This window comes from Stegodyphus dumicola, chromosome 3, assembly GCF_044657685.1.
Source record: "Stegodyphus dumicola isolate Sdum_Otavi_A_Nest chromosome 3, ASM4465768v1".
In the NCBI taxonomy this organism is placed as follows: domain Eukaryota; kingdom Metazoa; phylum Arthropoda; class Arachnida; order Araneae; family Eresidae; genus Stegodyphus; species Stegodyphus dumicola.
The window spans coordinates 197,759,043-197,775,169 of NC_140770.1; the positions used below are offsets into that span (position 1 = coordinate 197,759,043).

The 16,127-nt window shown below is 32.5% G+C and overlaps 1 protein-coding gene across 3 annotated transcripts in view; it reads right to left on the bottom strand.

Moving 5' to 3' along the window:
* Positions 1-16,127, bottom strand: part of LOC118179516 (popeye domain-containing protein 3-like) — a 77,825-nt gene that overhangs the window by 23,994 nt on the left and 37,704 nt on the right. For all 3 annotated transcript variants that reach the window (XM_085813736.1, XM_085813737.1, XM_085813735.1), the window contains 3 exons: positions 15,594-15,775; positions 11,297-11,427; positions 4,018-4,126 (listed from right to left, as the gene is read on the bottom strand). In XM_085813736.1, coding sequence (XP_085669862.1) covers positions 4,018-4,126; positions 11,297-11,427; positions 15,594-15,775 — 422 coding nt within the window. The remainder of the gene's footprint in view (positions 1-4,017; positions 4,127-11,296; positions 11,428-15,593; positions 15,776-16,127) is intronic.

Genomic DNA, 16,127 nt, shown 5'->3' on the forward strand with positions numbered 1-16,127 from the left:
TTAAGTATCAATATGTTATTCTGACAAGCTTGCTACGCAGGTCTTTTATACACAGTATCCACAAAAGTCGTTACTGGGCCTTTACTTTCGCATCCGATCTACGTAGGAAAGCGTTTATTAACTTTTAAATAGGATGAAACTTTAGGACTTAAAATTTAAATAGGATGATTTAACTTTTAAATAAGTACTTTTAAATAGGATAAAAATTAAGTTAATAATTAATTTATGTACTATTATGTCGATAAATCTAACTATATATCACATCCTTGATGAAAAAAATAAATACCAATTAAGATAATTTATATCAAATAAAATGTAATTATGAAATTATGCTGAAAATCACTAGTGGTAGGAGTACGGAGTTTTCCAATTTTAAGTTTTACAGCTATCTACTGATACAGATGACGCGAAACCAGGATTCTCCAGATAAAACCGAGAGATTTGGTAGCTATGAGTCTCGGTGTTCGAAGAATCTCACCAGCCGACGACAACCACTTTTAATAGATAAGGATAAGATTTATACTTATGTTCTCAGATGAGTCACGCTTCTATTTCTCCAATGATAGTCGCCGCGTACGAATGGGGCGTCAATGTGGAGACAGGCCCAATCCGGCTGCAATTCAGGAACGTCACACCGCGCGATAACACGGCATCATGGTTTGGGGCGCAATTGCGTAAGATTCCAGGTCACCTTAATTCGTATTCAGGGCACTATGATGGCCCAACGATACATAGTGACACTCCCCTACCGACCCAGTGTCCTCTACCAGCAGGATAACGCCCGATCACACACTGCTCGCATCAGCCAACGTGCTTTTCAAGGTGTACATATGCTTCCCTGGCCACCGTTCTCACCTGATCTCTCATCAATCGAACACATTTGGGATGTGATGGGACGCAATTTGCAGATCCTGCTGTTGCCGCGTTTAGAAGACAAACGGTGCCAAATGGTTGACAGGGAATGGACAAGCATTCTTGAGGACTTCATCTGTAGTCTCACTGAATCTGTACCTAGACGTATTGCTTCGTGTATCGCCGTCCAACGTACCTACAACCTAATGAGCCGACGCTGTTCTCGCTCTTTATTATGCATATCATTTCAAAATAAAGATCATTGGCCACTCCTTCTTGGTGCCGCATTTTCAATGTTGGATAGTGTACACCTTAATTCTTCTTCTTCTTTTTTTTTTCTTTTCTTTGTTTCTTTGTAGACATATATTTCATTTTTTCCCTTTTGTATACAGATATTTTCAATTACAAAAATGTTTTAAATGAGGCAAAGATTCGCGCTTTGGAATTTTTAAATTTAAAGAAATCAATTTTATAAAAAATTACGTATTCTAAAATTTTACACATTACACCTGTCCCTACACTTATCTTTCGGATAATTTTTTACTAGTTATAAAAAATACACTATAAGGTATATTCTCCCACTTTCCTAGCGTCCTTCGTGGTGTAGTGGTTCTGCACGCTGGGCCGGTATTCCAGAGGTCCGCGGTTCGATTCCCGGCGAATTCGGTTGCATATATTTCATCTTTTCTGCTTCCAATTAACCTAATGTCTCTACAACACAAGGTTTGGTACCCGTACGAAAAACAATTGCTAAGACATTTTAAATGAAAATCGAGCATCATATTAAGGGCCCGTATTCAAATTAAAGAGTGGAATGTTTGCATTGGTGCACTTAATTTAAAATAAAATAGCATTTAGAAAAGGGCTTCTGATGTTACGATATTAAGTGTTGATCATTTCTATGCAGATTATTGAGAAAAATATTTACTAATTTAATGTCCCTCCCGAAAAAAGGACATTTTATTCGCAATATAGAAAACATGTTCTAGAATACATTGGCGGACTTCAATACTGGCACACAGGCAAATGCTAATATTACTTGCATTAATTAAAAATGAAAAAAATGTGTACTATAATGATTTTTTAGGATTACCAGATTACGATTCTAAAAACTAGTAAAATTTCAAGAGAATATTAATAGCGCATTTTTAGACTTAGGTTTGTTTTGGTTTATTAAATTACAGCAAAGCCTCTAAGGTTATCTGCCTAAGGGAAGGAATGCCTTCGTGGTGGACTTTCTAGAGTAAACTGGTTCGTATATACGTTACACGTAGGGAAAGCGCCCATGCAGCCATGCAACGTACGTGGGATTCGAACCTCGGACTGAATTTTCGGTGTTTAGCGGCTTGACCGCTCGACCGTTGTGGGCATTTTAAGAGTTAGAAAACTTACGCATTACTTGTGTGAAAATTCTTCCGGCGTACCAGATGCAACAATTTGATAAATAAAGACACTGGTAAATCATATCATTGAATGGCATTTAAGGGGTTAAAAAAATCTCGAATTATTCTAAGTTATTTATTAATCGACCCCTCAATGCACATTTAAAAATTACGTTAAATATAGCAAATGTTGGAATTAAATATAGTTTATTTGTTTCAATTTATTTGTTTGTTTTTTATAACGAGCACAAAATTTTCCTAAATATAAGTATAGTTACCGGAAGAACGTCTAAAAAGTTAGATTTCATACTTTATACAAAATTAATTTCTTAAAATTTAGAAATCCGAGAATATGAAGCTTTGCGTCATTTAAAACATCTTTGTATTTGGAAATATATGTCTACGAAAAACGCTCGCAGAAATAAGGGTAGTAAAGACTTTTGTAGGTATGGTGTATATTGAATAAAGTATCTAAGGTATGATGTCACAATAAAACTGTCTTCGAAATGGACTATTGAATTTCGAACAAATGAAAATACATCTTTGTAAAAACGCACGGTATATAAAAAGAGAGCATAAAATTTATTCATACAGGATTTCCACTTTTAATACTTCATACACAGGGAGCTAACAATGTGTTATACTCATACCTTTGTCTGTATGGCTGATAGCATAACATAACTGATTCGTAAACGAGCACAAAATTTCCCTAAATATAAGTACAGGGACCGCAGGAACATATTGTTACGGTTTTTCTATTTAGTTTGCTATTTTTAGTAGAATTTGTAATTAAAATTGTTTTATATTCACGTGCAATGCAGCACGAGACTTATTTGAAGAGAAAGCTACCCCGGAGAAAATTAAATAAACTAGATATCTCGTAATTGTGCTCTTTTGCTATCCAGAAAAATCGAGAAAATACCAGAATGTTCTCGTGCGTGATTAAAAAGCTTACAAAAGCGGGAAGAACACATCTCAATTTAGTTGTTTACTTAGTGCTGTTATTGATTGTAGCGAATTCGCGGTGAGATCGAATTAGCTTTCTCAGTGATTTGAATTGAGTTCTATTCAACTTTTTAGTGATTTAAAATATAACTACTATCATATATTGCGATATTGTACGAATATCTCTGAGGAAATTTCAGCATTTTGTTTTATTTGTTGTGATAAGAATAAATTTTATTCACTTTTCATCGGATTTGTGTATTCAATTTATTACGAACCCGTACGCACGCAACAGTATAAAAAGTTAGATATATTTTATTTTTAGATTTTATACAAAATTAATTTTTTACAATTTAGAAGTACGAGAATATGAATCTTTGCGTCATTTAAAACATTTCTGTAATTGGAAGTATATAATGACGAAAAACGCTTTAAAAATACTGTCTTCGAAATGGGCTACTAAATTTCGAACAAATGGAAATATATCTCCGTAAAAACGCACGGTGTACCAAAACAAAACATAAAAATTTATTCATACAGGATTTCCACTTTTAATATCTCATTCAGAGCGAGCCAACACTGCAGTGTACCCATACCTTAGTCTGTATAATTGATAACGTAACATAACTGATTCGTAATCACTTCCACGTACACAAGCATAGATTTTTCTGAAGAAAATCACCAAACTTTCTATAGATTACAAATTTTACTTCCAGTAGGGTAGTTACGCGTTATCTACGGAAAAAAGAAGGAACTATTAAAATTGCTAGTAGTTATTCACTAGTAATTTTAATATTTTCCTCTTTAAGTAATTCTATGTATAATCTGAGAAGGTCACCTTGAATTTCTCTTCGACGCCCGATCTGCTGGATTCAAATTCTGGAGAATCCAGGAACTCTTTTGCTTGAATGTTGTGTAAGAAATGCTGACCGGATATGACATTCACTCTGAAAAATAAAAAAATAAGAGGTTTTCTCATAAATAATTGGTAAAAATAAGAAAACATATTTTTAATCATTAATATTTACGTTATGATTGAACATATGTTATTTAAGCACTGCAAAAGAAATTCTCGTTTTATTCTGAATGAAAAAATTGTATCATTGAAAAATGTCATAATAAACTTTTAATATTTCAATAATGTATATCAAAATTTTGAATTTAACTGTACTAGAAATTTTTTACTACAATTTGTTTTCATTTCAGAATGGAAGTCTCTTATCAAGAGAAAAAAGAGAAACATTTCACGAAGGACCTTTCATGCCCGGCAATAAAATTCGGGTCAAATTACCAAAATGCAGTAATCCTATCCGTTCGACCACTAGTAGGTTAGTTTAAAGCGATACTGTTTATTTTGACGAGATAGCGAAGTTTACATAATGCCACTGTTGGGTAAGTACAGAGTGTCCATAAAAGTCGTTACCTGCCCTTTATTTTTACAATCGATGGTCCTAAACATATACCTCCAACAAGTATACAAGTGTTTTCAACGATGCAAAAAAAAATATTAATGTTTTGGAATTTTTAAATTTAAAGATATCAACTTCGTTCCAAGTACAAGTATTCATAGTATATAAGTAGTAGTTTTCAACGATGAAAAAAAAAAAAATTAATGTTTTGGCATTTTTAAATTTAAGGATATCAACTTCGTTCCTCCAGCCCCTATACTTATAATTAGGAAAATTTTCTAGTCCTTATAAAAAATAAAACACAAAATCCTACCACAAATATTAATCGAGCTATTTAATTCCGAAATCTTCGATTTGTGACGCAATATTAAATTTGCATTGGCAAGTCGGTTAGTAAATAATTTACAACAAATCGAGGTTAATTTTCTCCCGCTACTCAAATGCTATACAAAGTTATTGCTTTTTAATTTACTAGTGTTTTAATTTATGATTTTATTATATTTCGTATGCCGAAAGAATTTTCGCACAAATAATTTATGAGTCTAAAAATGTGTTAACAATATTAAAATGAAATATTATTACTTTAGAATCATAATTTGACAATCATACAAAAAATTCATTAAACCATTTTTATTAGACCAAAGGGGCTTTGTCCCTGACGGACTATTGATTTCGTTTTGGCATTTTGCGTAGAAATCTTAAAAAGCTGTATCACTTTTCAAACTGTTGCCAGCAAATATTATCGCCCTGTATTATATTTGAAGAAATTAAATAATGAAGAATCTGCATAAATGTATGTATGCTTCTCGCATTGTGATAAAACACTGGTACCTAGAGCCATCGAATTTTGAATGATGTGATCCTATTGCGAATATGGGCATAAATTTGAAATTTGGAATTTGTTTTATTATCAATTTCATATTTTGTAAAACTTTAACGAATTCCTAATTAACAAACTCATTCAAAGCGAGTTATGGCAATGTTGTACAGAAAAAACATTTTTATCTCCAGCCCGCGAGACTGTGTATCGGAAATTCTAAAGATATGCTCAATTTAAAATTATTTTGCGATATTGCTCTTGAACCGAATTTTATGGTTTAAGTGCGAAGAACATGATATTTAAAAAATAAAGGTAACACACAAAACGTTAAAAAACGCCCCTTCGGACGTAATGTAAAATCTGAAACCATTCAGATGTCCTTTTTTTTTTTTTTTTTTTTCATTTTATTCATTTTTCATTTTTACTTAATGCGAATAATATTACGAGTTAACGTGATCCTACTGAAGCTGGCTAGTTTTTCTGGAACAAAAAAATCTATAAGATTCTACAAATAAGAGTCCCATTTTTAAAAAAGTACATTGATCAATATTTTTCACAGCAATCTGCATAAGAATAAATACTCATCACATAATCTCTAAACATTAGAAACCTTTTACCAAACGATATTTTATTTTTAGTTACATACACATTTCGCTCTTCAGTTTGTATACATTGAGAATGAAAACTGGGACCATACACAAACCTGAAGAGAAAAATGCACACATTTCGCTCTTCCATTTTGTGTACGGTCCCAATTAGGATTCCCAATTTTTATGGTCTTTTGACATACCGTAGTCGAATCGTTTGTGTTTTATCTTTTATAATGCGTGCAAAAATTCCCTGAACATAAGTATGAGATCTGGAGGAACGTGTCAAATATTAGATTTCATATTTTATGCAAAATTAAATTCTACGGCTAACGGTTGTGAAACTAAAAGTCGAGTAAGGACTTTTGTGGACAAGGTATACATTAATTATCTAAATTCTACTCTATTCTAAATGAAGTTTTAAAAAACTCTGATAAAAACTTTCAGTGCAGTTTCCCCGGAGATTTGCGTTTTTACAGCAGTGATATTACTAACTCACATAGTGCAGATTTATAGTATCTTTAGCTATTGTATCAAAGTAACAATGAATAGAAATTGCTAACACAATAAATCTACAATTCATGTGCATAAATCTACCACACTCTATCCCCGAAACAGTATTGTAGAAATAACATGTAAACAAAATGTCTGTTGACAAGACGACCACTTTGTCTTACTTACTTGAAAACTTTGTACAGATACTTAAGTTATTAAACAGTATTTTGTTTTTATCGATTTTAAACACTTTAATTATTTGCAAACCGAAACTTTTTAATATGTGCAAACATTAAACACAAGACCACTTTATTGAATTATCTTTGGCACTACTTTAAAATGTATTCTTTCGTAACTGAAATTTCCGTAATGTAATACCATTCATTATTTGTGTTTACTAAAGGTTAAACACGCACAGCAAAGCTAATTTTTGTCTATTTTGATTTATATAACAGATTGAAGTTTCGGATTCGAATCCCAGCACCCGCATAGCGGAACCAGATGAATAAGAGTGTAGAATCGCCTCGCAACAAAGCTTAACGAGTGTAGAAGGCTAAAATACTCGTTTTCGAAAAGGCATAACATAAAAAATATTTTATCTAGTCTAAAGAAGAACCTCATTGTTAGGCGGTGGGGAAAACTGTTCGGGAAACTCGCTATTGAAAAGAATTAAAACAATTATTTTGTACCAAGGAAAGTAATAATATAACATTAGAAACAAATTTTCCAGATTTTATTAATTATAATAAAAGAGCAACGATCTGATGCTCTTTTTAAATACAATAATCACGAAGATTTTATAAAAATTATCTATTCGATTTATTATAAGTCTCATGAATTAAACATAATGCAAACTACATTAATTAGAAGTAATATTGCTATTTAAGCGAATTCATTAAAACATATAAGGGTTATCTGTCTAGCTGAGCGTCTCACCTGTGGCCGAGTGATTAAGACAGCGGCCGAGTGGTTAAGCCGAGTGGTTCTGGCAATTTGACGTGGCTTAAGCTCCATCCCAAGCGAACGGGCTGCTGCACGGTTGGTTTTTCCCATGTGTAATATGAATAGGAGCTAGTTTCTCCCAGAAAATCTTCCACGAAGGCATTCCTCCTCTTAGGCAGGTAGTTACCGTAGCTTTTCCATATTCGAAAAGCTTAACTGACCTAGCGTGTCTAACTGAAGATGTGCCTGTGTGTAAGACCTTCCTGCGGTTAAAATAGTTTACTTGAATATGGCAAATCACGCAAGTGCTAAACACACAATCTGTTTCAGAGAAGGAATGACTACGTGGAAAGTTTTTTTAAGCCAAACCGGCTTTCATTCACAAAACAGACATGGAAAAAAACAAAGGAAACCGATCACGCAGCCAGCCCATTCAGCTGGATCGGAGCCGGAGTCGAACTACCAGTATTCAGCGGTCTTAACCACTCATCTACTAGTAGTGACAAAAGCCTTTCTGCAGGAAATTGGCTTGCATTCTCCTCGCACATTAGGAAACTATAAAAATGAAAATACAGCTAGCTCATTTTCCTGGATTCGAGCTCGAAACAAGCTCAGTGGTCTTAACCACTGGCAGGCATATATTTTTATAAGAAATAAAAGCATAAGTTTTTAAGAAGTACGTTAGTTGTTCCTTGATCAGTCAGTTAAGCTGTAGAGACATTAGGTATTTAGGAAGCAGGCAAGATGAAAAATTAGCAACGTCTTCGCCGGGAATCGAACCACGGACCTCTGAAATACTAGCTCAGTGTTCTGACCACTACACCACGAAGGCACGCTAGGAAGGCGGAAGAGATACCTTATATACTCCCCCTTTTAAAGGGCGACTGGGGTTTTTAGGGGACCCAATCGCCAAATCCTGGGTGTAGAGATTCATCATCCACGACTCTTTTAGTTCGGACGCCACTGTAGAGACATTAGGTATATTTTTTGGAAGCAGAAGAGATGAAAAATTAGCAAAGCCTGCGCCAGGAATCGAACCACGGACCTCTGGAATCCCGGTCCAGCGTGCAGAACCACTACACCACGAAGGCAGGAGAAATACCTTATAAAGCAATGCACAGGAAGACAACAGTAATCTCACGGAATATTGTATGGCAATGCGTCACAGAAAGTAATTTGCCAGGCCACATGGATAACATATGAAACATCTTAAGCATCATAGAACAACGGCACTTGCCACGTGGCATGAATGACAAATGCTCTGTTATTGCAGAATAACGTTACTGCCAAAAAAAAAATGGAAAGACTGTACTACAGGTATTTTTAACATCAAGAAAACAAATAAGTAATTTATACCAAGCTCTGAGGAAGAAATTTCTTACGCAATTTATTTGTCAAGTCCTACACCGCTAATCTCACCTAAGATGACAAAGATTTAATCTAGCAAAAAACATGACTTTGCGATGAAAGTAAATACATTTGCTGTTATTCTGAAATGCTAAACCGTAATTCTATCACATAAATTACCCAATTACGTTGATTGAAAAAGCTCGTAAAACAAGCCATGGCAAAGATGAAATTACTTGCTGCACTACAGTTTATCACTGTCAAGATGGTTTCAGAAGGGATTTGAAGTAGACACGTACCTACGTTTTGTGCGTTACTCTCATACAAGAATAAAATCTTCTTTCCCACAGAAAAATAAACGTTGCATACTGTGCTCCATCACTATCATGCTCGTATACTAGTCTTTAATACATGCTATTTCAAAAAACAAGTTTTAACACTACAGCTTTTTATGCTATTACTAAGGAATTCCTTTGACGATTAATTTATTTCATTGTAGGGTAGTTTATTTTTAGCCTTGATGAAAACAGAAAAGATCTTTCGCTGAAATAAATAGAAGGGCATCAAGTAAAATGCAACAACAGTTCAGAATTTAATTCTTCATAAAAACCTAATAATGTAATAGTAAGTTAGTTCTATTTAAACTTATCTCTGTCCAGATTAGCATTCATTCTTATTAAATTTTAATTATTTTACTAAGTCTTATTTCAAATTAGAACTTTTTTCTAGCTTGTTTCTCGCTGTCTTTTTTCTCGTTTTTGCCTCGCTTGTAGAATTAAATAGTTATTATTTTAAGCAGATCAAGTCTAAGATATTTTATATGGTTAAAATAAAGGAATTTAATTTTTTTAAATTTCTTCATTATTAGTTAAATATTTACTAATTAAGTGCGTGTGCAATGGAATTCCAAGTTTTATATGGGCCCCTTTAATTAATTGCACGCACAATATAATGCTCTGAAATAAAGTGAAGCTTCTTTTATATTACAGGACTAGCTTTGTTTCATGGAAACTGAGGTAAGTCACACTGAAAGCTGTCCATAAAAAGTTCAAAAAAATGTACCTAGTTTTTTAAGTACAAAGACTAGTGTTTAATAGCAGTGGTTTCAGAAATTTCCAATGTTTCTCTAATGTAGAAATCAGACATTCTAGAATCTTCGAATCACATTAGAAAAAGGATGCAAACTTGCAAAAGATACCAGGCTAGAGATACAAAGGGAAATGCTGAAGATACTTAGGCACATGCTGAAAGCACTAAAGCAACAATGTTGCATTAAATGTACTATAACTTTCTAGAGTTTTTTCATCTCTTGTGATCGCATAAGCATATGTTTCTCCTTCATCATTTTTGTTCCTGCAGTCCAAGAAGAAGGCTCTCTTCAAGCCTTCAGAACTAGTCCTGCAAATCCGTGCAACTTACGCTGATTATTGTTGCTTAGGATGACTTCAACATTGTTCCAACAGAAATGTTCACTTCAAAAAGCGCGGACACACAAAATTTTGAGGAGAAAAGCTTTATTTACATCATCATTAAAAAGAACATCATAAATATTCTTCACTATCTCTAGTACCATAGTTGATTAAAATATTATTTTCGGTAGTTTAAATGCAGGTGTATTTTTAAAAATTGGCATGCTGATTTTTGTTTAATTAAAAGCAGGTTTCAGTTACTGCAATTAAAAATTTCAGCGTTGTTTTTTAGTCCTAATGAGTATTTTTTTAATTGAAAAATTTGAGAGATTCGATGACTCAACATAATTAGGGCATAGATTAAAGTTCTAGAAAATTTAGAATTCACGCTATCTGTACTATAATGAATCATGTATATAACGTGCTTTCCTTACTGAAAATGATTCATGATTGAACAAAGCATGCTTTATTAAAGGCTATTTTTCTAGAACTCTGAAATACGTTATCGCGTGTATGCACACTTGACATTTATTCACTGCATATTATTTTTTATATCATGAATATTTTAAAAAATATAAGCTTAATATTAATTTTCATTCCTTAATTTCTAAAAAAGCGCGTATTTACGAAACCCAATAAATAAGATTTACAAAGCACATTCAGTTTCACCTTAAATAATAAGGGTCCTTTGTTTATATGGTTAGATAAAGGTTATCCTGTTAAAAATAATCTTATTCAGTTCATATAACCATCCTATTATCTTCGATCCTTAAACTTCATGAAGAATTCTTGCGTATTATTTCACCTGCTGATGACTACTTTCATAAAGTCCGAGAAATAGCCACAATTTGAACTTTGAAACTAAGCAATCAGGGCGAGTTTAAATTTCTCTAAATAACTCATCATTTTTAATAACCTTAATTAATTTTACAAATTTAGTTAAAAGTTATCAGCATTTAAATTTATTTGATACTATTAAAATATCTATATCATATGGAAGACGTATATCAAGCGCAGACGATAGGTCATTGTTCACAAAATATGTCTTTAAAGGAAAAAAATAGAAACGATTATCTGTGGAGAATTTTTATTAACTAAATATTCTTACTTTCCACTAACAAGCAAGCCAAGTCTGTCTGTCTTGGTAAGACTTTGCATCGCATATGCTTCACCGGGATGCAAAGACATCATTTGCGCGCATTCAGGACTCACCAATTTCTTAAATGACAGTCTGGACACCTGGAATTAAAATGAAATTCCTTAGAGCCTAGAATTAGTATGAAATTACTTAAAACCTAGAATTAGAAGGCAGAAGGAATCAGAAAGACATCTGGAATTAAAAGACTTAAAGACACCTGGAATTAAAAGACTTAAAGACAATTGAAATTAAAGGACCTGACTTAAATAGCAACTAGACATCTGGAATTAGAATAAAATTCCTTAAAAGAAAGTTCTTCATATAAATATTTTGAGGAAAATAATGGATTCATTTAAAGTTTAACTTTTAGATATTTGCTTTTTCCGGGATAATTTATTTTATACGACCACAAAACACAAAAACTTCTTCTGCACGATGATATTATTCCTTAATTTTAATACATGACATAGAATATAAACACTTCTTTTAATTTGAAATATATTTCTATAATTAAATAAAAAAAAGTTTTGGTTTCAAGAATGAATAGATAAATAATGAAGTATGATCAATCCATCCTGTAATTTAGATTAAAATACAAATACATGGTAAGTCATTATGGTATCCGAACTTAGGGTATTACTGGATCCCAACGAAAAGACATGAGAAAACTTTGCCCATTGATGTAAAGATAAATGTCCAAAATTTTTTCATATCGTAATTATTGTCAATGTTTCCAAGCTCTGTAGCACAAATATGTCTATCTTGCAATTTAATTCCCTGCACCTTGGGTTATGGGGTTATTACAGCTACTGATGCGCGACACTGTAAAAAGCTTTTTCGAGAAACGTATCTTTCTTCCAACACTAGTTTGAATGGGAGATTTTTAGCTCAAACATTTGCGCTCGACGATGTGTTACGGGTACGCATCTGGAACCATTTTACGACGGTGGCGAAAATAATTCGCTGCACATACTCTGTCTTGCGTAGGACAGCAAGAACAGAGCGTACTTCTGAGACGTCTTCGCGTAAGCTAATCAGATTTTCGGAAAGCGAATATTCCCAGAAATGTTTCTTTCTACACACAATTAAGAACAGATCTGATAGAGGTTTAAGCTTTGAAATATATAGTTTCATTTAAATTATATCCGGGGGCAATTTAAGTTACTCTCCAGCCATTTTTAAATCATGCTTCGTGTTTACACGAATGAGAGTCTAATAGTGAATTTGCTATGCAGCTATTGACTAAATCCTGCGAGCAGCTCGATCACTATTTTTAACATCACGTAATTTCTTCCTCTGTGGCTACACTGAGGATGGATAAGGTACTTCAGTTGCCTTTGATTCGAAATTAAATTGAATGAAAACAGTAAGTTACAAAAACATCATTATGACTATAAGTAAAACTACATTACCACTCGCTTTGTCTTTACCTGATTCTTTTCGAGTAACATTTGTTAAGGAATAACGAATAATGGAAAGCCAAAAAATTTTACTTATGTATGCTTGAGTATGACTTCGATAAGAACTGAAATAATTCAGAAAGAAAGTAAACGATGAGACAATGAAACGCAAAATTATTCCCATGAGAAACTTGACACTAAAAAGTAAAATAGATAGATTTTCCTGTATTCAGTAAAATTTCTTATTAATGTAAATTCAGTAGCTTGAAAACATTTTGGTTATCGGCAGTGAGTACTGATGGGGTAAGTCGAGATGTTTGCTACTTGTCACGTAATAAATAGACTTCAATTTTGTATTGGGTATTTGTACGTGATATATATTAGAGAGAGAGTGGGATGTATAGTGTATTCTCTTAGTTGTTGAAAAATATCTGAAATTTCAATCAATAATTGATTACTTCTGCTGAGCCTGTATCAATAAAATTATACGTTAACAATGATCGAAAGCTTAGCTACAAGTACATAGCTAATATATATTAGTAAAAATACTTTTAGATGCTGTTTATATTAATATATGCAGAAGAAACTAAAAACCTGTACTGTGATAAAATTATCAGGACTTTAATAACCTAGCATTTGCTACAATTCCTGAAATGAGAGTTGCGTGAGTGGGAAAAGTGGTAATTAGACTACTAATAGTTTTTAAAATAATATTCCGTCTTTCAACCCCCCTCCCAAAAAAAAAGAAAATTATTGATCGTTTTAACAATTTTCACACACTATAGGTTTATCATGTTTGTCTAGAATTCGTGATAACGCCTAGACATTTAGAAAATTTTGCCCAAACATCCAAACACATTCATTTTGACTGACCAAATTTGAAACTTGTAAATAATTTTTCAACGCTCAAAATGTTTGTCTTGAATAATGATAGCTCTGTTATCAATATAAAGCAATTCTGAAACGTAATTAATGCAAAGGAAACAAACATCTTCTTTCTCTCTCTTTTCACTCCAAAGGGGCTTCTCCCTAAAGGACTATTGTTTTCGTTTCGCGATTTTGCGTTGGTTCACTATAAATGTCCGTTTCACTTTTCAAACTGTTGCCATCAAATGTTAGATTCTTGCATTATATTTGAAGAAATTAAATAACGAAAAATCTGCATAAATGTATGTATATTTCTCGCATTGTGATAAAACAACGGTACATACAGCCATCGAATTTTTAATGACGTAATCCTACTGCGAAAATAGGCATGTGGAAGCCCAAATTCGAAATTTGTTTTTTTATCGATTTCATATTTTATAAAACTTTAACAAATTTTTGATTAACAAACTCAAGGATTTCAAAGCGAGCCATGGCAACGTTGTACAGAAAATGTATTTTTATCTCCAGCGCATGAGACTGCGTATCGGAAATTCTAAAAAATATGCTCAATTTAAAACTATTTTGCGATATTGCTCTTGAAATGAATGTTATGGCTTAAGTGCGAAGAACGTGATATTTAATAAATAAAGGTAACGAACAAAATGTTAAAAAAAACGCCCCTTTGGACATAATTTAAAATCTGAAACCTTTAAGAATTTTTTTTTTGGGGGGGGTAGTCATACGTTAGATTTAAACTGAAGATTTCTGTTGTTAAGCTTTGTTTCAAATTAGCAGCGAGAAGCGTTTTCAAAATTTCTTGCAATCACTAAATGAAATGACTTCAAGCCACTCTAATAATAAGAAAGAATAGATTCACATAAGTATACAGTTTAAGAAAATATATAATTGAATTTAACTTCTGACTTGCTATTTCTGTAATGCAGAAATTTTGACATCAAATGCTTTGCTTTACAATATACATGCTACCCTATGAATAGTAGGATACGAACTGCGCAAAATTTAATTAACGACCCCTTTTATCTAATCGGAAGACCCCATTTCTTAGTGCCAACTGCCCTATAATGAACAATAACCAGCTTTTGCATCCCACACCTTGTATATGATGCGTGAACAGAATAAAAGTAAACCACGAACTGCGCGACTTTTTTCCTGTCCCCTCTTTTCTAAGAACCTGAATTCGCAAGATGAGTACTAAAAAAGTCATTTATCCTCTAAATGCCACATTTTATTTAGGCTACGAGCCTATATTTTCTTTTATCAGATATTGTATAAACTGTGCATGCAAAACAAATATTAAATTATAAAATCTGGCATATGCTAAAGTAAAAACGAATTTCTTTTACACTCATTTTATAGTTTTATAATGCTTGAAAGAATAATAGGCTAGATCTTGTATATTTTCTATTAGAATTCAAAAGTTTCTAAGTTGCAGATTTTAGCTGCTAATATATATATTAATAGTAATGTTATTGCAATAGATTTCCCGCTAAGTTTTTTTTAATCTAACTACTAATTTCTGTAAAAATTTACATGATTACTTTAATTAAAAATAATTCTAGTACACTTCAACATACTTTAGTACCGAATAATCATTAATGAAAGATGCTATCATGTGTGTTTAATAACACTTTCTATTTTCTTTGCAAGCTCTTGCATTTATTAGTGTTATTCAATTAATGTGAAGACCGCCTGTAGGGCTGTAAGGGGAGAGGAAAACGTTTGCTTTATGCGGTCGTTAAATTCTCAATAAATTAAAAATGGAGTATATGAATTTTGATCTTGAAAAAACATGAAATATATTTTTCCTTGCCTCTTTTATTTTCATTTAAATTCTAAATTTACACTTGCGAAATTATTAACATCATTAAAATATTAATAATTAATAACAAGAAGCTTTAAATCAACGGAATGTATCAGCAATTTTAAAATAATCGAGCAGCAATATTTTTTTTATTTTCAAGAGATTTAAATTTTTGTACCTGCAGAGGCTGGAACATAGACCTGTAGATATCTTCTAATTCTAAAGGAAACTTGACTTTACGCATAGTGTACAATACATAGAGCATTTGTCCCATGTTTAATAAGACGAAGAAGAAATTCCACGAAAATACATCAGGTGCGCACACAACATTCCACGCCCACATTGAGAAAAGGAAGAAGCCTGTTGATAAAAAGAATACATTTTTAATATATGCGAGCTGTTCTTTAAAACAATGTTATTGATCTTTCAAATTTTCAATTTGAATGAAACAGATTTTAATAATGTAACAAATCAACAAATTAAAGTCTTTGCGTAAAGAATTAAAAATATTCTTTTTATCTGTTATCGAACTAGGACATGATTGACTTTTTAAACATAGAATTGTACAGAATAATTTCTCGTGCACAGTTTGATTTGGCCGATAATGTATCGTTTCTCCTTTTAAAAGAGTGGCGTTATAGGTAGTCCATGAATGGAAAGAACTAAAGACATATTTCTCATGGTTATGTGACGGTGTGTGAACAATACATCT